The sequence below is a fragment of the Oncorhynchus nerka genome, linkage group LG7 (assembly GCF_034236695.1).
Source record: "Oncorhynchus nerka isolate Pitt River linkage group LG7, Oner_Uvic_2.0, whole genome shotgun sequence".
In the NCBI taxonomy this organism is placed as follows: domain Eukaryota; kingdom Metazoa; phylum Chordata; class Actinopteri; order Salmoniformes; family Salmonidae; genus Oncorhynchus; species Oncorhynchus nerka.
Genome location: NC_088402.1, coordinates 9,965,652 through 9,990,502, shown reverse-complemented (window position 1 = coordinate 9,990,502; position 24,851 = coordinate 9,965,652). Strand labels below are relative to the sequence as shown.

General features: G+C 41.2%; 1 protein-coding gene across 1 annotated transcript in view; it reads right to left on the bottom strand.

Moving 5' to 3' along the window:
- Positions 1-3,761: 3,761 nt before the first annotated feature.
- Positions 3,762-24,851, bottom strand: part of LOC135572311 (fibronectin type III domain-containing protein 5-like) — a 54,115-nt gene continuing 33,025 nt past the window's right edge. The window contains exons 4-5 of the mRNA XM_065020031.1: positions 13,248-13,337; positions 3,762-3,942 (exon numbers count right to left, since the gene is read on the bottom strand). Coding sequence (XP_064876103.1) covers positions 3,803-3,942; positions 13,248-13,337 — 230 coding nt within the window. The 3' untranslated portion in view covers positions 3,762-3,802. The remainder of the gene's footprint in view (positions 3,943-13,247; positions 13,338-24,851) is intronic.

The window sequence follows — 24,851 nt, the reverse complement described above, 5'->3', positions numbered from 1 at the left end:
TGTGTCTCAGTGTCCCCCAGTATGCCCCAGTGTGTCTTAGTGTGTCTCAGTGTCTCCCAGTATGCCCCAGTGTGTCTTAGTGTGTCTCAGTGTCCCCCAGTATGCCCCAGTGTGTCTCAGTGTCCCCCAGTGTGTCTTAGTGTCTCAGTGTCCCCCAGTGTGTCTTAGTGTCTCAGTGTGTTTCAGTGTCCCCCAGTGTGTCTTAGTGTCTCAGTGTCCCCCAGTATGCCCCAGTGTGTGTTTCAGTGTCCCCCAGTATGCCCCAGTGTGTCTCAGTGTCCCCCAGTATGCCCCAGTGTGTCTTAGTGTTTCAGTGTGTCTCAGTGTCCCCCAGTATGCCCCAGTGTGTGTTTCAGTGTCCCCCAGTATGCCCCAGTGTGTCTTAGTGTGTCTCAGTGTCCCCCAGTATGCCCCAGTGTGTCTTAGTGTGTCTCAGTGTATCCCAGGTTGCCTCAGTGAAATCTGCAGTTCTGCCTAAAGCTAATTTCAGCTTTTGGTTCCATTGAGCACTCAGGGGGAGACATGTTTTATGGTGATGGATGCAAGGTGATGGATGCAAGGTGATGGATGCAAGGTGATGGATGCAAGGTGATGGATGCAAGGTGATGGATACAAGGTGATGGATACAAGGTGATGGATACAAGGTGATGGATGCCCACTATGCACTGTGCCCAATATGTTCCCCTCACAGTCAACAAAGCTGGTCATCTCACTGTAGAGAAACAGAACACATATGGGGTGACAGACAGACAGACAGACAGACAGACAGACAGACAGACAGACAGACAGACAATAAATATGTCCTTGCTCATCAACAAACCCACTGTAGATAAAACATCAACATCTAAACCACCGTGATTGAAAATATCAGATATGTATTATTTTATTGTGTTTGAATAGATAATTTGACAGTTATTTCATGTATATTATTTTCATAGAAATAGTATAACCTCATGAAAGTTGTGTGTTACAGACGTCAAAATGCTTCACCACACACTTGATGGTTTTACATAAAACATTAACTCATCATTAACTCCGTGAACAGATCACAACAAGTATCTAGGAGTAAGGGTCTCTCTCTCTCTCTCTCTCTCTCTCTCTCTCTCTCTCTCTCTCTGTATTCTATACTGTATGTGATTTTCACTTTGAGCTGATGCTGAGCATGGTCATGCAGAGACAGACACAGAGAGAGAGAGAGGGGGGTGGGGGAGAGAGAAATGTTAACATATGTTTCCCATGCCAATAAAGCCCTTAAATTGAATTCAACTGAGATATAGAGGGGGAGAGAGACATATGGAAAGAGAGAGCGTGGGAGAGAGAGAGAGAGAGAATGCTACTATGATTTGAAGTCAAATGTCTACTGTTTGCTGATGATCTGGTGCTTCTGTCCCCAACCAAGGAGAGCCTACAGCAGCACCTAGAACTGCACAGATTCTGTCAGATTGGGACAGTAAAATAATGGTGTTCCAAAAAAGTTCCAGTTGCCAGGATCACGAATACAAATTCCATCTGGACACCTTTTCACTAGAGCACAAAAACTATACATACCTCGGTCTAAACATCAGCGCCACAGGTAACTTCCACAAAGCTGTGAACGATCTGAGAGACAAGGCAAGAAGGGCATTCTATGCCATCAAAAGGAACATCAAATTCAACATACCAATTAGGATCTGGCTAAAAATACTTGAATCAGTTATAGAACCCACTTCCCTTTATGGTTGTGAGGTCTGAGGTCCGCTCACCAAGCAAGAATTCGCAAAATGGGACAAACACCAAATTGAGATCACGCATGCATGAATTCTGCAAAAATATCCTCCGTGTACAACGTAAAACACCAAATAATGCATGCAGAGCAGAATTAGGCCGATACCCACTAATTATCAAAATCCAGACAAGAACAGTTGAATTCTACAACCACCTAAAAGGAAGTGATTCCCAAACCTTCCATAACAAAGTCATCACCTACAGAGAGATGAACCTGGAGAAGAGTCCCCTAAGCAAGCTGGTCCTGGGGCTCTGTTCACAAACACAAACACACCCCACAGAGCCCCAGGACAGCAACACAATTAGACCCAACCAATTAGATAGAGGAGATTATCGTGATTAAAATGGTGTCCGACTTGACAAAAATCTAAATATACACATTGCGAGATATTTGGCGAAATATACCAGCATGCCTCTCCATAGGAAAACAACCAGCGTTCCAAGGGCAAAAGCTATTTTGGGGGCTAGTGTTTGATGACTACGGAGTACGCTACCCAGCCTTACATAATTAGAAAGAGGAGATTCTAATGTTTAAAATGGTGTCCTATTCGGAAAAAATATATAAATATACATATTGTGAGATATTTGGCAAAATAGACAGACATACCTATATATCCCTAGAGTAAACAATGGGACGACCTCAGACTTCCATGAGTCATTTTTGTTGTTGTTAACTACCAGCAACGTGGGCAGGTCTCAGTGCCAACAATAGCAAAACAGGCATTGTGACATAGACATTGTGACATAGACATTGTGACATAGATCATTATGCTGGGAATAGAATGTTCTGAAGGTGAGTTGGTGCCACGGTGCTCAATAGAACTAATAGGAGCTGGCAGGGTGAAAAATGCCCTGAAATATGGCCTGTTTTTTGTGTGATTACTTCAAAACTAAGGCAAGCAGTTGGGACATATGGTAATATTATGAAACTTGGCTCCACGGCGGATGCAATGAACTACTTTATATCAGAAAGTAGAAGAAGCGTGGTTAAAAATGTCATGTGTCCAGCCTACTAGGGATAACTTCACCTATTCAGGTTCCCCACTCTGGATGGTGGGTGATTGTGGTCCACAGTGGACTGGGCTGTTGTGATTGGCTGGGCTAGGTTCCTGGGCGGGGTCTATGCTGTAGTCTTTGAGGTGCTGATTGGTGTAGGAGATGGTGTCAGAAGTCTTAGCTCGGAGCTGGAGAGCTCATCATCATCGTCGTGGTGATCGTCATGTTGCGGACGACATGCACGGCCTCTCGCTTGGAACCAAACAAACACATCCCATCCTCATGGATGTCAGTCAGGCTACTGAAACCGGGGTCATGTTCAATATGTGCCAACGTTTCCAAAATGTTTCCAAATGGATGGTGCATACTGTCATTCAGACAGTTAGTGATCCAGGTTCAAGATATTGACCGGTGTCCTTTTTGGATCCATTGTCGGCCATTTTCAATCAATTGGCCACACAGTTTCCAGGATCCAGGGGCTCCCAGAATTCAAAAGAGAGTGGCAATGAACAAGTTCTGTTTGCTTCAGAGACAACTGTTTTTTGTTGTTGTCTGACTCTGGTCGTGGCTTTATCAATGCGTCCTGGGTTACATTCTGGTCTTAGTATTAGTCCCGGTCTGTTTCTGTTGTTGCAAGGAGGGTTCTGAATGGTTTCGGGGGAGTTTGAGAATGGCTTCTGTTGGTCTCAGGATCTGTGTCTGAGGAACAATTAGAAATAGACAGGTCAGTTGTTATGAAAAGCATTCAGACTTCACTATTTGGTGGTGAAGGTTTTGAGGAGAGCAGAACTGTGTCCCGATTCTCCACACTTTTCTCAAAGTGTGCACTCGCATACTGTCCGTCATGGATTTGTGTAAGAATTAGCTGGAGGGAATCTCTATCATTTGTTAAATTCATGGCCGTGTGCAAGTAAACACATAAGTATGAAGAATCTGGATTGAGCCCCAGGTGTGAGGGTCCTGGTTGGCTGTGTCGTCTCACCTGTCCTAAGGAATCGGATGAGTTATTGCCATATAGCTGAGTGGACTGTGGGGGCTGGTTTCAGAGGTTGCTACGCAGTAGGCCTCCTTGTGGGTGTTCGGGCGTACTGCATTCGGACGAGGTCTTGGCTTTGTCCTTGTTGTTGTTGGGTTCGTTGTCTTTGATGATGTCATACTGACGACAGAACAGGAGGATCACACCTGAGAGGGAGGGAGAGAAAGAGAGAAGAGAGAGAGGAGGGACGGATAGAGGCAGAGAGGGGGAGAGAGAGAGAAGAGAGAGAGAGGAGGGGATGGAGGTACGGATAGAGGGAGAGAGGGAGAGAAAGAGAGAAGAGAGAGAGGAGGGGATGGAGGGACGGATAGAGGGAGAGAAGGAGAGAAGAGAGAGAAGAGAGAGCGAGGAGGGGATGGAGGTACGGATAGAGGGAGAGAGGGGGAGAGAGAGATGGTATTCTAAATGAAAAGATAAAATATACAGACCTCAAATTGGCAAAACTCTTTTAACATCATCCTCAGCTCTGGAATCTTCCCCAATATTTGGAACCAAGTACTGATCACCCCAATCCAAAAAAGTGGAGACAAATCTGACCCCAATAAGTACCGTGGGATATGCATCAACAGCAACCTTGGGAAAATCCTCTTCATTATCATTAACAGCAGCCTCTTACATTTCCTCAGTGAAAACAATTTACTGAGCAAATGTCAAATTATCTCTTTACGAAATTACTGTATGACAGACCACATATTCTGCTACACAAATGGATTGAATGGGGGGGAAAAATCATACGACATTATGAAATGTACATGTACACAAACAACAAGTGTGCGGTTAAAATTGGCCAAAAACACACATTTCTTTCCACAGGGCTGTGGGGTGAGACAGGGATGCAGCTTGAGCCCCACCCTCTTCAACATATATATCAACAAATTGGCGAGGGCACTAGAACAGTCTGCAGCACCCGGCCTCACCCTACTAGAATCTGAAGTCAAATGTCTACTGTTTGCTTATGATCTGGTGCTTCTGTCACCAACCAAGGAGGGCCTACAGCAGCACCTAGATCTTCTGCACAGATTCTGTCAGACCTGGGCCCTGACAGTAAATCTCAGTAAGACAAAAATAATGGTGTTCTAAAAAAGGTCCAGTTGCCAGGACCACAAATACAAATCAGTTATATAACCCATTGGATGCAGTCTATCACAGTGCCATCCGTTTTGTCACCAAAGCCCCATATACTACCCACCACTGCGACCTGTTCGCTCTCGTTGGCTGGCCCTCGCTTCATATTCGTCGCCAAACCCACTGGCTCCAGGTCATCTATACGTTTCTGCTAGGTAAAGCCCCGCCTTATCTCAGCTCACTGGTCACCATAGCAGCACCCACCCGTAGCACGCACTCCAGCAGGTATATTTCACTGGTCGCCCCCAAAGCCAATTCTACCTTTGGCCACCTTTCCTTCCAGTTCTCTGCTGCCAATGACTGGAACGAACTGCAAAAATCACTGAAGCTGGAGACTCATATCTCCCTCACTAACTTTAAGCACCAGCTGTCAGAGCAGCTCACAGATCACTGCACTTGTACATAGCCCATCTGTAAATATCCCATCCTACTACCTCATCCCCATACTGTTATTAATTTTATTTATTTTGCTCCTTTGCACCCCAGTATCTCTACTTGCACATTCATCTTCTGCACATCTACCATTCCAGTGTTTAATTGCTTTATTGTAATTATTTTGCCACTACGGCCTATTTAAATAAAGGTGAAATAAAATAAACAAAAATGACCCTTTATGGTTGTGAGGTCTGGGGTCCGCTCACCGACCAAGAATTCACAAAATGGGACAAACACCAAAATTAAGACTTTGCATGCAGAATTCTGTAAAGAATCCTCCGTGTACAACGTAAAATACCAAATAATGCATGCAGAGTAGAATAAGGCCGATACCCGCTAATGATCAAAATCCAGAAAAGATCTGTTGAATTCTACAACCACCTAAAAATGAAGCAATTCCCAAACCTTCCATAACAAAGCCATCACCTACAGAGAGATGAACCTGGAGAAGAGTCCCCTAAGCAAGCTGGTCCTGGGGCTCTGTTCACAAACACACCCTACAGAGAGATGAACCTGGAGAAGAGTCCCCTAAGCAAGCTGGTCCTGGGGCTCTGTTCACAAACACAAACACACCCTACAGAGAGATGAACCTGGAGAAGAGTCCCCTAAGCAAGCTGGTCCTGGGGCTCTGTTCACAAACACAAACACACCCTACAGAGAGATGAACCTGGAGAAGAGTCCCCTAAGCAAGCTGGTCCTGGGGCTCTGTTCAGAAACACACCCTACAGAGAGATGAACCTGGAGAAGAGTCCCCTAAGCAAGCTGGTCCTGAGGCTCTGTTCACAAACACACCCTACAGAGAGATGAACCTGGAGAAGAGTCCCCTAAGCAAGCTGGTCCTGAGGCTCTGTTCACAAACACACCCTACAGAGAGATGAACCTGGAGAAGAGTCCCCAAATCAAGAAAACAAAAAGCTGGTCCTGGGGCTCTGTTCACAAACACACCCTACAGAGAGATGAACCTGGAGAAGAGTCCCCTAAGCAAGCTGGTCCTGAGGCTCTGTTCACAAACACACCCTACAGAGCAGATGAACCTGGAAGAAGAGTCCCTGCCCATAAAAAGCTGGTCCTGAGGCTCTGTTCACAAACACAAACAGACCCCACAGAGCCCCAGGTCAGCAACACAATTAGACCCAACCAAATCATGAGAAAACAAAAAGATAATTACTTGACACATGGGCAAGAATTTACCAAAAAAACAGAGCAAACTAGAATGCTATTTGGTCCCTAATCAGAGAGTACATAGTGGCAGAATACCTGACCATTGTGACTGACCTAAATTAAGGAAAGCTTTGACTATGTACAGACTCAGTGAACATAGCCTTGCTATTGAAACAGGCCGCCGTAGGCAGATCTGGCTCTCAAGAGAAGACAGGCTATGTGCACACTGCCCATAAAATGAGGTGGAAACTGAGCTGCACTTCCTAACCTGCCAAATGTATGACCATATTAGAGAGACATATTTCCCTCAGATTACAAAGACCCACAAAGAATTGGAAAACAAATCCAATTTTGATAAACTCTCATATCTATTGGGTGAAATACCAGTGTGACATCACCGCAGCAAGATTTGTGACCTGTTGCCACAAAAAAAGGGGCAACCAGTGGAGAACAAACACCATTAAAAATACAACCCATATTTATGTTTATTTATTTTCCCTTTTGTACTTTAACTATTTGTAGATCGTTATAACACTGTATATATGTTGTAATGTTGTAATGTTTACTGTCATGTTGTAATGTTTACTGTAATGTTGTAATGTTTACTGTAATGTTGTAATGTTTACTGTAATGTTGTAATGTTTACTGTAATGTTGTCATGTTTACTGTCATGTTGTAATGTTTACTGTAATGTTGTAATGTTTACTGTAATGTTGTAATGTTTACTGTCATGTTGTAATGTTTACTGTAATGTTGTCATGTTTACTGTCATGTTGTAATGTTTACTGTAATGTTGTAATGTTTACTGTAATGTTGTCATGTTTACTGTAATGTTGTAATGTTTACTGTAATGTTGTAATGTTTACTGTCATGTTGTAATGTTTACTGTAATGTTGTAATGTTTACTGTCATGTTGTCATGTTTACTGTAATGTTGTAATGTTTACTGTCATGTTGTAATGTTTACTGTCATGTTGTCATGTTTACTGTAATGTTGTAATGTTTACTGTCATGTTGTAATGTTTACTGTAATGTTGTAATGTTTACTGTAATGTTGTAATGTTTACTGTCATGTTGTAATGTTTACTGTAATGTTGTCATGTTTACTGTAATGTTGTCATGTTTACTGTAATGTTGTAATGTTTACTGTAATGTTGTAATGTTTACTGTCATGTTGTAATGTTTACTGTAATGTTGTAATGTTTACTGTCATGTTGTAATGTTTACTGTCATGTTTACTGTAATGTTGTCATGTTTACTGTAATGTTGTAATGTTTACTGTAATGTTGTAATGTTTACTGTAATGTTGTAATGTTTACTGTAATGTTTACTGTAATGTTTACTGTCATGTTGTAATGTTTACTGTCATGTTGTAATGTTTACTGTAATGTTGCAATGTTTACTGTAATGTTGTAATGTTTACTGTAATGTTGTAATGTTTACTGTAATGTTTACTGTAATGTTGTAACGTTTACTGTAATGTTGTCATGTTTACAGTAATGTTGTAATGTTTACATGTTGTAATGTTTACTGTAATGTTTACTGTCATGTTGTAATGTTTACTGTAATGTTGTAATGTTTACTGTCATGTTGTAATGTTTACTGTAATGTTGTAATGTTTACTGTAATGTTGTAATGTTTACTGTAATGTTGTCATGTTTACTGTCATGTTGTAATGTTTACTGTAATGTTGTAATGTTTACTGTCATGTTGTAATGTTTACTGTAATGTTGTAATGTTTACTGTAATGTTGTAATGTTTACTGTAATGTTTACTGTAATGTTTTAATGTTTACTGTCATGTTGTAATGTTTACTGTAATGTTTACTGTAATGTTGTCATGTTTACTGTAATGTTTTAATGTTTACTGTAATGTTGTAATGTTTACTGTCATGTTGTAATGTTTACTGTAATGTTTACTGTAATGTTGTCATGTTTACTGTAATGTTGTCATGTTTACTGTAATGTTGTCATGTTTACTGTAATGTTGTAATGTTTACTGTAATGTTGTAATGTTTACTGTCATGTTGTCATGTTTACTGTCATGTTGTAATGTTTACTGTCATGTTGTAATGTTTACTGTAATGTTGTCATGTTTACTGTCATGTTGTAATGTTTACTGTAATGTTGTCATGTTTACTGTCATGTTGTCATGTTTACTGTAATGTTGTCATGTTTACTGTAATGTTGTAATGTTTACTGTAATGTTGTCATGTTTACTGTCATGTTGTAATGTTTACTGTAATGTTGTCATGTTTACTGTCATGTTGTCATGTTTACTGTAATGTTGTCATGTTTACTGTAATGTTGTAATGTTTACTGTCATGTTTACTGTAATGTTGTAATGTTTACTGTAATGTTGTAATGTTTACTGTAATGTTGTCATGTTTACTGTAATGTTGTAATGTTTACTGTCATGTTGTAATGTTTACTGTCATGTTGTCATGTTTACTGTAATGTTGTAATGTTTGCATCTTTTTTGTTTTATCTTTTCCACTACCTGGTTAAATAAAGGTCAAATAAAAATACATTTAAAAAACTTGCCTTGGCAATGTAAACATATGTTTCCCATGCCAATAAAGCCCTTTGAATTGAGATAAATACAGAGAGAGAGAGAGCAAGGCTAGTATCCTCTTCAGTGTACTAGAGGCACAGTACTCTCCATGTGTGAGTAACAGGGATTCAGACAGAGAGTCTGCTGTATGCATTCATTTGTTTTATTTTACTAGGCAAGTCAGTTAAAGAACAAATTCTTATTTACAATGGCGGCCTAGGAACAGTGGGTTAACTGCCTGCTCAGGGGCAGAACAACAGATTTGTATCTTGTCAGCTCGGGGGTTTGAACTTGCAACCTTCCGGTTACTAGTCCAACGCTCTAACCACTAGGCTACCTGCTACCTCTACACTCTAACCACTAGGCTACCTGCTACCTCTACACTCTAACCACTAGGCTACCTGCTGCCCCTCCACTCTAACCACTAGGCTACCCTGCCGCCCCTACACTCTAACCACTAGGCTACCCTGCCACTTCTACACTCTAACCACTAGGTTACCTGCCGTCCCTACACTCTAACCACTAGGGTACCCTGCCACCTCTACACTCTAACCACTAGGCTACCTGCCACCTCTACACTCTAACCACTAGGCTACCTGCCACCTCTACACTCTAACCACTAGGCTACCTGCCACCTCTACACTCTAACCACTAGGCTACCTGCCACCTCTACACTCTAACCACTAGGCTACCTGCCACCTCTACACTCTAACCACTAGGCTACCTGCCACCTCCACACTCTAACCACTAGGCTACCTGCCACCTCTACACTCTAACCACTAGGCTACCTGCCACCTCTACACTCTAACCACTAGGCTACCTGCCGTCCCTCCACTCTAACCACTAGGCTACCTGCCACCTCTACACTCTAACCACTAGGCTACCTGCCGCCCCTCCACTCTAACCACTAGGCTACCTGCCACCTCTACACTCTAACCACTAGGCTACCTGCCACCTCTACACTCTAACCACGAGGCTACCTGCCACCTCTACACTCTAACCACTAGGCTACCTGCCACCTCTACACTCTAACCACTAGGCTACCCTGCCGTCCCAGAGTGTGTAGATGAAACCGAGGGGTACACTACGAAGCTGGATCCAGGAGTTAGCCAGCTAACTAGGCTAAATATTTTGGAAAGATGAGCTGGAAATGGGCAGGATCTAATTGATTCAACTAATGAAAACACATATCTAAGTACATTTTTTCAATAGATCTTTCTGGTTGCTTATCAAAGTCAGCTGGCTAACTCACTAATCTTGTGGTATACATCTGGTGTTTTTTTAGTATACATCTGGTGTTTTTTAGTGTACATCTGGTGTACATCTGGTGTTTAGTGTACATCTGGTGTTTTTTAGTATACATCTGGTGTACATCTGGTGTTTAGTGTACATCTGGTGTTTTTTAGTGTACATCTGGTGTTTTTTAGTGTACATCTGGTGTTTTTTAGTATACATCTGGTGTTTTTTAGTATACATCTGGTGTTTTTTAGTATACATCTGGTGTTTTTTAGTATACATCTGGTGTTTTTTAGTGTACATCTGGTGTTTTTTAGTATACATCTGGTGTTTTTTAGTGTACATCTGGTGTTTTTTAGTGTACATCTGGTGTTTTTTAGTATACATCTGGTGTTTTTTAGTATACATCTGGTGTTTTTTAGTGTACATCTGGTGTTTTTTAGTGTACATCTGGGTTTTTTTAGTGTACATCTGGTGTTTTTTAGTATACATCTGTTTTTTTTTAGTGTACATCTGGTGTTTTTTAGTGTACATCTGGTGTTTTTTAGTATACATCTGGGTTTTTTTAGTGTACATCTGTTTTTTTTTTGTATACATCTGGTGTTTTTTAGTATACATCTGGTGTTTTTTAGTGTACATCTGGTGTTTTTTAGTATACATCTGGTGTTTTTTAGTGTACATCTGTTTTTTTTTAGTATACATCTGGTGTTTTTTAGTGTACATCTGGTGTACATCTGGTGTTTAGTGTACATCTGGTGTTTTTTAGTATACATCTGGTGTACATCTGGTGTTTTTTAGTGTACATCTGGTGTTTTTTATTGTACATCTGGTGTTTTTTAGTGTACATCTGGTGTTTTTTAGTGTACATCTGGTGTACATCTGGTGTTTTTTAATGTACATCTGGTGTTTTTTAGTGTACATCTGGTGTTTTTTAGTGTACATCTGGTGTTTTTTAGTGTACATCTGGTGTTTTGTAGTGTACATCTGGTGTTTTTAGTATACATCTGGTGTTTAGTGTACATCTGGTGTTTTTTAGTGTACATCTGGTGTTTTTTAGTGTACATCTGGTGTTTTTTAGTATACATCTGGTGTTTTTTAGTATACATCTGGTGTTTTTTAGTATACATCTGGTGTTTTTTAGTATACATCTGGTGTTTTTTAGTGTACATCTGGTGTTTTTTAGTATACATCTGGTGTTTTTTAGTGTACATCTGGTGTTTTTTAGTGTACATCTGGTGTTTTTTAGTATACATCTGGTGTTTTTTAGTATACATCTGGTGTTTTTTAGTGTACATCTGGTGTTTTTTAGTGTACATCTGGGTTTTTTTAGTGTACATCTGGTGTTTTTTAGTATACATCTGTTTTTTTTTAGTGTACATCTGGTGTTTTTTAGTGTACATCTGGTGTTTTTTAGTATACATCTGGGTTTTTTTAGTGTACATCTGTTTTTTTTTAGTATACATCTGGTGTTTTTTAGTATACATCTGGTGTTTTTTAGTGTACATCTGGTGTTTTTTAGTATACATCTGGTGTTTTTTAGTGTACATCTTTTTTTTTTAGTATACATCTGGTGTTTTTTAGTGTACATCTGTTTTTTTTTAGTATACATCTGGTGTTTTTTAGTGTACATCTGGTGTTTTTTAGTATACATCTGGTGTTTTTTAGTGTACATCTGGTGTTTTTTAGTATACATCTGGTGTTTAAGATTAAATGAAATCAACAACAAAGTAAATATGTGTGTTATGGTTCTGTTTTGTATTTGTATTTATTATGGATCCCCATTAGTTCCTGTTGCCAAGGCAGCAGCTACTCTTCCTGGGGTTTATTATGGATCCCCATTAGTTCCTGTTGCCAAGGCAGCAGCTATCCTTCCTGGGGTTTATTACGGATCCCCATTAGTTCCTGCCAAGGCAGCAGCTACTCTTCCTGGGGTTTCTTATGGATCCCCATTAGTTCCTGCCAAGGCAGCAGCTACTCTTCCTGGGGTTTATTACGGATCCCCATTAGTTCCTGCCAAGGCAGCAGCTACTCTTCCTGGGGTTTCTTATGGATCCCCATTAGTTCCTGCCAAGGCAGCAGCTACTCTTCCTGGGGTTTATTATGGATCCCCATTAGCTGCCACTCTTCCTGGGGTTCATCAAAATTATGATTGTGTTATGGTTGTGTAGCGACGTAAATGTGGTTCAGTTACCAGCCCACATGATGCATTGATTTGGTTCTGTTGTGTTATGGTTGTGTTGTGGTTGTGTTATGGTTGTGTTATGATTGTGTTGTGGTTGTGTTGGGGTTGCGTTATGGTTGTGTCGTGGTTGTGTTATGGTTGTGTTATGGTTGTGTTGGGGTTGCGTTATGGTTGTGTCGTGGTTGTGTTATGGTTGTGTTATGGTTGTGTCGTGGTTGTGTTATGTAGCCGTCTGGCCATATTCCCACATGACATCGCTAGCATTATAATAGCTCTGGTCAGAAGTCATGGTCAGTGTGGTTGTGCTGTGGTTGAGTTATGGTTGTGTTATGGTTGTGTTGCGGTTGAGTTACCTGCCCACATGATTCATGGATGTGGTTGTGTTGTGTTGTGGTTGAGTTATGGTTGTGGTGTGTTGGGGTTGTGTTATGGTTGTGGTTGTGGTGTGTTGGGGTTATGTTATGGTTGTGGTGTGTTGGGGTTGTGTTATGGTTGAGTTATGGTTGTGTTGTGGTTGAGTTGTGGTTGAGTTGTGGTTGTGTTGCCTGCCCACATGATTAATGGATGTGGTTGTGTTGTGTTGTGGTTGAGTTATGGTTGTGTTGTGGTTAAGTTGTGGTTGTGTTGCCTGCCCACATGATTAATGGATGTGGTTGTGGTGTGTTGGGGTTATGTTATGGTTGTGGTGTGTTGGGGTTGTGTTGTGGTTGTGGTGTGTTGTGGTTGTGTTGTAGTTGTGTTGTAGTTGTAGTTGAGTTACCTGCCCACATGACCAGCACCACTACGATGATGATGAGCTCTCCAACTCTGAGCTGCACTGCCTGTTCCATCTCCTCCCTGTCGACCTGGTCTGGAGAGAGGAGACACAGTTATACTGTAGAAACCACACACACACACACACACATACACACACACACACACACACACACACACACACACACACACACACACACACACACACACACACACACCTTGTCTATCATCACCTCTATCAGAAATACATTCACACATATTGAACATGAGATGTTGTAGTCCCAGCCATATCCTGGCCTGGGCTAATTAACCTGTCGTTAAGGATATGGCTGTGATAATACCTCTGAGGAGAGAGAGAATTAAAAAAGAGAGAGAGTGAGAGAGAGAGGGGGCTTGGTTACAAACGGAAATCTCTCTGCTCTTATCATGACCATATTGCTGAATTATATCTAGATCTACAAACACCAAAGGGGAAGGGTCTTGGGGCCAAAATGGAGAAAACCATGAGCCATGACTTCTGAGGGAGAGTTCAGAGTCTTGTCAGTCAAAGCAGAGTCAGAGGTCTGGAGTTAAGTACCCTTCAAAAAGGGGTGAGAACCAATCAAGGACCTGGTATTTAGAAGCCTTAGAGAGAGAGAGACGGGTCTACTCTGCAGAGTACTCGAGGCACAATGAGACACAGAAGTGACTGGTGTTGTACTAGTGGTCATATATAACAGATGGTAACAGGAATGTGTTGTGTTGTACTAGTGGTCATATATAACAGATGGTAACAGGACTGTGTTGTACTAGTGGTCATATATAACAGATGGTAACAGGACTGTGTTGTACTAGTGGTCATATATAACAGATGGTAACAGGGTTGTGTTGTACTAGTGGTCATATATAACAGATGGTAACAGGGTTGTGTTGTGTTGTACTGGTGGTCATATATAACAGATGATAACAGGGCTGTGTTGTGTTGTACTAGTGGTCATATATAACAGATGGTAACAGGGTTGTGTTGTACTAGTGGTCATATATAACAGATGGTAACAGGGTTGTGTTGTGTTGTACTGGTGGTCATATATAACAGATGGTAACAGGACTGTGTTGTGTTGTACTGGTGGTCATATATAACAGATGGTAACAGGACTGTGTTGTACTGGTGGTCATATATAACAGATGGTAACAGGGCTGTGTTGTACTAGTGGTCATATATAACAGATGATAACAGGACTGTGTTGTGTTGTACTAGTGGTCATATATAACAGATGGTAACAGGACTGCGTTGTACTGGTGGTCATATATAACAGATGATAACAGGGCTGTGTTGTACTAGTGGTCATATATAACAGATGGTAACAGGGTTGTGTTGTACTGGTGGTCATATATAACAGATGGTAACAGGGTTGTGTTGTGTTGTACTGGTGGTCATATATAACATTTGATAAGAGGGCTGTGTTGTACTAGTGGTCATATATAATAGATGGTAACAGGGTTCTGTTGTACTGGTGGTCATATATAATAGATGATAACAGGGCTGTGTTGTACTAGTGGTCATATATAACAGATGGTAACAGGGTTGTGTTGTACTAGTGGTCATATATAACAGATGGTAACAGGGCTGTGTTGTACTGGTGGTCATATATAACAGATGGTAACAGGACTGTGTTGTACTGGTGGTCATATATAACAGATGGTAACAGGGTTCTGTTGTACTGGTGGTCATATATAACAGATGGTAACAGGGCTGTGTTGTACTAGTGGTCATATATAACAGATGGTAACAGGACTGTGTTGTACTGGTGGTCATATATAACAGATGGTAACAGGGCTGTGTTGTACTAGTGGTCATTTATAACAGATGGTAACAGGGTTGTGTTGTACTAGTGGTCATATATAACAGATGGTAACAGGGCTGTGTTGTACTAGTGGTCATATATAACAGATGGTAACAGGGCTGTGTTGTACTGGTGGTCATATATAACAGATGGTAACAAGGCTGTGTTGTGTTGTACTAGTGGTCATATATAACAGATGGTAACAGGACTGTGTTGTGTTGTACTGGTGGTCATATATAACAGATGGTAACAGGACAGTGTTGTGTTGTACTAGTGGTCATATATAACAGATGGTAACAGGGCTGTGTAGTGTTGTACTAGTGGTCATATATAACAGATGGTAACAGGACTGTGCTGTGTTGTACTAGTGGTCATATATAACAGATGGTAACATGGCTGTGTTGTACTAGTGGTCATATATAACAGATGGTAACAGGACTGTGTTGTGTTGTACTGGTGGTCATATATAACAGATGGTAACAGAACTGTGTTGTGTTGTACTGGTGGTCATATATAACAGATGGTAACAGGACTGTGTTGTGTTGTACTGGTGGTCATATATAACAGATGGTAACAGGACAGTGTTGTGTTGTACTAGTGGTCATATATAACAGATGGTAACAGGGCTGTGTAGTGTTGTACTAGTGGTCATATATAACAGATGGTAACAGGACTGTGCTGTGTTGTACTAGTGGTCATATATAACAGATGGTAACAGGGCTGTGTTGTACTGGTGGTCATATATAACAGATGGTAACAGAACTGTGTTGTGTTGTACTGGTGGTCATATATAACAGATGGTAACAGGGCTGTGTTGTACTAGTGGTCATATATAACAGATGGTAACAGGGTTGTGTTGTACTGGTGGTCATATATAACAGATGGTAACAGGGCTGTGTTGTACTGGTGGTCATATATAACAGATGGTAACAGGGCTGTGTTGTGTTGTACTGGTGGTCATATATAACAGATGGTAACAGGGCTGTGTTGTACTAGTGGTCATATATAACAGATGGTAACAGGGTTGTGTTGTACTGGTGGTCATATATAACAGATGGTAACAGGGCTGTGTTGTGTTGTACTGGTGGTCATATATAACAGATGGTAACAGGACTGTGTTGTACTGGTGGTCATATATAACAGATGGTAACAGGACTGTGTTGTACTAGTGGTCATATATAACAGATGGTAACAGGGTTGTGTTGTACTGGTGGTCATATATAACAGATGGTAACAGGGTTGTGTTGTGTTGTACTGGTGGTCATATATAACATTTGATAAGAGGGCTGTGTTGTACTAGTGGTCATATATAACATTTGATAAGAGGGCTGTGTTGTACTAGTGGTCATATATAATAGATGGTAACAGGGTTCTGTTGTACTGGTGGTCATATATAATAGATGATAACAGGGCTGTGTTGTACTAGTGGTCATATATAACAGATGGTAACAGGGTTGTGTTGTACTAGTGGTCATATATAACAGATGGTAACAGGGCTGTGTTGTACTGGTGGTCATATATAACAGATGGTAACAGGACTGTGTTGTACTGGTGGTCATATATAACAGATGGTAACAGGGTTCTGTTGTACTGGTGGTCATATATAACAGATGGTAACAGGGCTGTGTTGTACTAGTGGTCATATATAACAGATGGTAACAGGACTGTGTTGTACTGGTGGTCATATATAACAGATGGTAACAGGGCTGTGTTGTACTAGTGGTCATTTATAACAGATGGTAACAGGGTTGTGTTGTACTAGTGGTCATATATAACAGATGGTAACAGGGCTGTGTTGTACTAGTGGTCATATATAACAGATGGTAACAGGGCTGTGTTGTACTGGTGGTCATATATAACAGATGGTAACAAGGCTGTGTTGTGTTGTACTAGTGGTCATATATAACAGATGGTAACAGGACTGTGTTGTGTTGTACTGGTGGTCATATATAACAGATGGTAACAGGACAGTGTTGTGTTGTACTAGTGGTCATATATAACAGATGGTAACAGGGCTGTGTAGTGTTGTACTAGTGGTCATATATAACAGATGGTAACAGGACTGTGCTGTGTTGTACTAGTGGTCATATATAACAGATGGTAACAGGGCTGTGTTGTACTAGTGGTCATATATAACAGATGGTAACAGGACTGTGTTGTGTTGTACTGGTGGTCATATATAACAGATGGTAACAGAACTGTGTTGTGTTGTACTGGTGGTCATATATAACAGATGGTAACAGGACTGTGTTGTGTTGTACTGGTGGTCATATATAACAGATGGTAACAGGACAGTGTTGTGTTGTACTAGTGGTCATATATAACAGATGGTAACAGGGCTGTGTAGTGTTGTACTAGTGGTCATATATAACAGATGGTAACAGGACTGTGCTGTGTTGTACTAGTGGTCATATATAACAGATGGTAACAGGGCTGTGTTGTACTGGTGGTCATATATAACAGATGGTAACAGAACTGTGTTGTGTTGTACTGGTGGTCATATATAACAGATGGTAACAGGGCTGTGTTGTACTAGTGGTCATATATAACAGATGGTAACAGGGTTGTGTTGTACTGGTGGTCATATATAACAGATGGTAACAGGGCTGTGTTGTACTGGTGGTCATATATAACAGATGGTAACAGGGCTGTGTTGTGTTGTACTGGTGGTCATATATAACAGATGGTAACAGGGCTGTGTTGTACTAGTGGTCATATATAACAGATGGTAACAGGGTTGTGTTGTACTGGTGGTCATATATAACAGATGGTAACAGGGCTGTGTTGTGTTGTACTGGTGGTCATATATAACAGATGGTAACAGGACTGTGTTGTACTGGTGGTCATATATAACAGATGGTAACAGGACTGTGTTGTACTAGTGGTCATATATAACAGATGGTAACAGGACTGTGTTGTACAAGTGGTCATATATAACAGATGGTAACAGGGTTGTGTTGTACTAGTGGTCATATATAACAGATGGTAACAGGGCTGTGTTGTACTAGTGGTCATATATAACAGATGGTAACTGGACTGTGTTGTACTGGTAGTCATATATAACAGATGGTAACAGGGTTGTGTTGTGTTGTACTAGTGGTCATATATAACAGATGGTAACAGGACTGTGTTGTACTAGTGGTCATATATAACAGATGATAACAGGACTGTGTTGTGTTGTACTGGTGGTCATATATAACAGATGGTAACAGGACTGTGTTGTGTTGTACTAGTGGTCATATATAACAGATGATAACAGGGTTGTGTTGTACTAGTGGTCATATATAATAGATGGTAACAGGACTGTGTTGTGTTGTACTAGTTGTCATATATAACAGATGGTAACAGGACTGTGTTGTACTGGTGGTCATATATAACAGATGGTAACAGGGTTGTGTTGTACTGGTGGTCATTTATAACAGATGGTAACAGGGCTGTGTTGTACTAGTGGTCATATATAACAGATGATAACAGGGCTGTGTTGTACTAGTGGTCATATATAACAGATGGTAACAGGGTTGTGTTGTGTTGTACTAGTGGTCATATATAACAGATGGTAACAGGACTGTGTTGTACTAGTGGTCATATATAACAGATGATAACAGGACTGTGTTGTACTGGTGGTCATATATAACAGATGATAACAGGGCTGTGTTGTGTTGTACTGGTGGTCATATATAACAGATGGTAACAGGACTGTGTTGTACTGGTGGTCATATATAACAGATGGTAACAGGGCTGTGTTGTACTAGTGGTCATATATAACAGATGGTAACAGGACTGTGTTGTACTAGTGGTCATATATAACAGATGATAACAGGACTGTGTTGTGTTGTACTGGTGGTCATATATAACAGATGGTAACAGGACTGTGTTGTGTTGTACTAGTGGTCATATATAACAGATGATAACAGGACTGTGTTGTACTGGTGGTCATATATAACAGATGATAACAGGACTGTGTTGTGTTGTACTGGTGGTCATATATAACAGATGGTAACAGGACTGTGTTGTACTGGTGGTCATATATAACAGATGGTAACAGGGTTGTGTTGTACTAGTGGTCATATATAACAGATGGTAACAGGGTTGTGTTGTGTTGTACTAGTGGTCATATATAACAGATGGTAACAGGACTGTGTTGTGTTGTACTAGTGGTCATATATAACAGATGATAACAGGGTTGTGTTGTACTAGTGGTCATATATAATAGATGGTAACAGGACTGTGTTGTGTTGTACTAGTTGTCATATATAACAGATGGTAACAGGACTGTGTTGTACTGGTGGTCATATATAACAGATGGTAACAGGGTTGTGTTGTACTGGTGGTCATTTATAACAGATGGTAACAGGGCTGTGTTGTACTAGTGGTCATATATAACAGATGATAACAGGGCTGTGTTGTACTAGTGGTCATATATAACAGATGGTAACAGGGTTGTGTTGTGTTGTACTGGTAGTCATATATAACAGATGGTAACAGGGTTGTGTTGTGTTGTACTAGTGGTCATATATAACAGATGGTAACAGGACTGTGTTGTACTAGTGGTCATATATAACAGATGATAACAGGACTGTGTTGTACTGGTGGTCATATATAACAGATGATAACAGGGCTGTGTTGTGTTGTACTGGTGGTCATATATAACAGATGGTAACAGGACTGTGTTGTACTGGTGGTCATATATAACAGATGGTAACAGGGCTGTGTTGTGTTGTACTGGTGGTCATATATAACAGATGGTAACAGGACTGTGTTGTACTGGTGGTCATATATAACAGATGGTAACAGGACTGTGTTGTACTAGTGGTCATATATAACAGATGGTAACAGGACTGTGTTGTACAAGTGGTCATATATAACAGATGGTAACAGGGTTGTGTTGTACTAGTGGTCATATATAACAGATGGTAACAGGGCTGTGTTGTACTAGTGGTCATATATAACAGATGGTAACTGGACTGTGTTGTACTGGTAGTCATATATAACAGATGGTAACAGGGTTGTGTTGTGTTGTACTAGTGGTCATATATAACAGATGGTAACAGGACTGTGTTGTACTAGTGGTCATATATAACAGATGATAACAGGACTGTGTTGTGTTGTACTGGTGGTCATATATAACAGATGGTAACAGGACTGTGTTGTGTTGTACTAGTGGTCATATATAACAGATGATAACAGGGTTGTGTTGTACTAGTGGTCATATATAATAGATGGTAACAGGACTGTGTTGTGTTGTACTAGTTGTCATATATAACAGATGGTAACAGGACTGTGTTGTACTGGTGGTCATATATAACAGATGGTAACAGGGTTGTGTTGTACTGGTGGTCTAGTGGTCATTTATAACAGATGGTAACAGGGCTGTGTTGTACTAGTGGTCATATATAACAGATGATAACAGGGCTGTGTTGTACTGTACTGGTGGTCATATATAACAGATGGTAACAGGGTGTGTTGTTGGTTGTACTACTGGTGGTCATATATAACAGATGGTAACAGGACTGTGTTGTACTAGTGGTCATATATAACAGATGATAACAGGACTGTGTTGTACTGGTGGTCATATATAACAGATGATAACAGGGCTGTGTTGTGTTGTACTGGTGGTCATATATAACAGATGGTAACAGGACTGTGTTGTACTGGTGGTCATATATAACAGATGGTAACAGGGCTGTGTTGTACTAGTGGTCATATATAACAGATGGTAACAGGACTGTGTTGTACTAGTGGTCATATATAACAGATGATAACAGGACTGTGTTGTGTTGTACTGGTGGTCATATATAACAGATGGTAACAGGACTGTGTTGTGTTGTACTAGTGGTCATATATAACAGATGATAACAGGACTGTGTTGTACTGGTGGTCATATATAACAGATGATAACAGGACTGTGTTGTGTTGTACTGGTGGTCATATATAACAGATGGTAACAGGACTGTGTTGTACTGGTGGTCATATATAACAGATGGTAACAGGGTTGTGTTGTACTAGTGGTCATATATAACAGATGGTAACAGGGTTGTGTTGTGTTGTACTAGTGGTCATATATAACAGATGGTAACAGGACTGTGTTGTGTTGTACTAGTGGTCATATATAACAGATGATAACAGGGTTGTGTTGTACTAGTGGTCATATATAATAGATGGTAACAGGACTGTGTTGTGTTGTACTAGTTGTCATATATAACAGATGGTAACAGGACTGTGTTGTACTGGTGGTCATATATAACAGATGGTAACAGGGTTGTGTTGTACTGGTGGTCATTTATAACAGATGGTAACAGGGCTGTGTTGTACTAGTGGTCATATATAACAGATGATAACAGGGCTGTGTTGTACTAGTGGTCATATATAACAGATGGTAACAGGGTTGTGTTGTGTTGTACTGGTAGTCATATATAACAGATGGTAACAGGGTTGTGTTGTGTTGTACTAGTGGTCATATATAACAGATGGTAACAGGACTGTGTTGTACTAGTGGTCATATATAACAGATGATAACAGGACTGTGTTGTACTGGTGGTCATATATAACAGATGATAACAGGGCTGTGTTGTGTTGTACTGGTGGTCATATATAACAGATGGTAACAGGACTGTGTTGTACTGGTGGTCATATATAACAGATGGTAACAGGGCTGTGTTGTACTAGTGGTCATATATAACAGATGGTAACAGGGTTGTGTTGTACTGGTGGTCATATATAACAGATGGTAACAGGGTTGTGTTGTACTAGTGGTCATATATAACAGATGATAACAGGACTGTGTTGTACTGGTGGTCATATATAACAGATGATAACAGGACTGTGTTGTGTTGTACTGGTGGTCATATATAACAGATGGTAACAGGACTGTGTTGTACTGGTGGTCATATATAACAGATGATAACAGGACTGTGTTGTGTTGTACTGGTGGTCATATATAACAGATGGTAACAGGACTGTGTTGTACTGGTGGTCATATATAACAGATGATAACAGGACTGTGTTGTGTTGTACTGGTGGTCATATATAACAGATGGTAACAGGACTGTGTTGTACTGGTGGTCATATATAACAGATGGTAACAGGGTTGTGTTGTACTAGTGGTCATATATAACAGATGGTAACAGGGTTGTGTTGTGTTGTACTAGTGGTCATATATAACAGATGGTAACAGGGCTGTGTTGTGTTGTACTAGTGGTCATATATAACAGATGGTAACAGGACTGTGTTGTGTTGTACTGGTGGTCATATATAACAGATGGTAACAGGGCTGTGTTGTGTTGTACTAGTGGTCATATATAACAGATGGTAACAGGACTGTGTTGTACTAGTGGTCATATATAACAGATGATAACAGGGCTGTGTTGTACTAGTGGTCATATATAACAGATGATAACAGGGCTGTGTTGTACTAGTGGTCATATATAACAGATGGTAACAGGACTGTGTTGTACTGGTGGTCATATATAACAGATGGTAACAGGACTGTGTTGTACTGGTGGTCATATATAACAGATGGTAACAGGACTGTGTTGTACTGGTGGTCATATATAACAGATGATAACAGGGCTGTGTTGTACTGGTGGTCATATATAACAGATGATAACAGGGTTGTGTTGTGTTGTACTAGTGGTCATATATAACAGATGGTAACAGGACTGTGTTGTACTGGTGGTCATATATAACAGATGGTAACAGGACTGTTTTGTCCTGTATTTACATGGTAGTCCGTCATTGTAAATAAGAATTTGTTCTTAACTGACTTGCTTAGTTAAATAAATGTAAAATTAAAATGAAAAAACAAATAGTGTTGCTTAATAGTGTGACGAGCCTCCCACTCTGTCTGCCGAATTCTTTCTCTTTGCTCTCGTTTTCCTTATTAGGATGTCGGTGGGCGGAGCCGGGAGGGTCGTCTGCGACATGGGACACACCTGGTCCCGGGTGTGTCCCAGGATAAATACACCTCTTCCCCATTCATGGAGGAGACTCTCTCCATCCAGACACAGACAGATTTTGGTTGCGGTATTTTTGTGGCTGTTTTGTTTGTTTGCGTTGGTACCTTTTCAACACCCCTCATTATCACATTATACATACAATCACTCACCTACACTACTGACTTACACACATCCTTGTTAATTGTATTTAGTTTACTTTAGTTAATAAATTGTTATTCCTTATCTCCACGTTGTCTCCCTTTTTGTTTCGAACTTCGAGCCCGTTCGTGACAATAGAAGAGAAAAGAGAGACGGAAGTGTGTGTGTGTGTGTGTGTGTGTGTGTGTGTGTGTGTGTGTGTGTGTGTGTGTGTGTGTGTGTGTGTGTGTGTGTGTGAGCGTGTGTGTGTGAGAGAGAGTGTGTGAGCATGTGTGTGTGATTGTGTGTGTGTGAGTGTGTGTGTGTGAGTGTGTGTGTGAGAGAGACCAGATGGTCAGATATTGTTGTAACCTCTAACGTCCTGAGTCTACACAGGTGGGAATCTACAATGGACAGGTGTATGCGGTGTGGTGTGTGTGTGTGGCTGTCATATATGACTAGTGATAACCAGAGCAGGTGTCAAACACACACACACACACACACACACACACACACACACACACACACACACACACACACACGCACGCACGCACGCACACACACACCACGCCACACCTGTCCATTACAGATTCCCACCTGTGTAGACTCAGGACGTTAGAGGTTACAACAATATCTGACCATCTGGTTTCTCAGGTAACCTTAGTTAAATACAAATAAAATGGTGTTTTACGAGGACGTTATAACGTGTGTTACTGTGATAATCTGGTAGTTTGTCATGATCGTCGTAATGAGCGGACCAAGGCGCAGCGTGAGTATAGTTCCAGATATTTTTAATCTCCGATAAACAAACAAAACAATAAAGAACCAACGAAACGAAGATGTCATGACAACAGGCAACTAAACACAAACAATATCCCACAAACACAGGTGGGGAAATGGCTACCTAAATTTGATCCCCAATCAGAGGCAACGAAAAACAGCTGCTTCTAATTGGGAACCATATTAGTACCAACATAGAAATAGACATACTAGAACACCCACTAGTCACTCCCTGACCTACTACACCATAGAGAACCAAGGGCTCTCTATGGTCAGGGCGTGACAGTACCCACCTCCAAAGGTGCGGACTCCGGCCGCAAACCTGATACCAAATGGGGAGGGTAGGGGGGTGATTAGTGTCGGTGGTGGCTCCGGTGCAGGTCGTAACCCCCGCCCAGACCCCGGATCCGCCATGGCGGACTCCCGCCCTGGAATAGGACTGGACGTCATGCCTGGAAGCTCCAGACCGTGGACCGTTGACCGTCGCTGGAGGTTCCGGATCGTGAAACATCTCCGGAAGCTCTGGACTGTGAATGCACCCTGGAGGCCTAGTGCATGGAGCCGGTACAAGTGGTACCGGACTGGTGACACGCACTTCAGGAAGGCTACGGAGAGCTGGCACAGGACGTACCGGACTGGTGACACGCACTTCAGGAAGGCTATGGAAAGCTGGCACAGGACGTACCGGACTGGGGAGACGCACTTCAGGAAGAGTGCGGGGAGTTGACACAGGACGTACCGGACTGGGGAGACCCACTTCAGGAAGAGTGCGGGGAGTTGACACAGGACGCACCGGACTCGTGACACGCACTTCAGGAAGGCTACGGAGAGCTGGCACAGGACGTACCGGACTGGGGAGACGCACTTCAGGAAGAGTGCGGGGAGTTGACACAGGGTGTACCGGACTGGGGAGACGCACTGGAGGCCTAGTGCGTG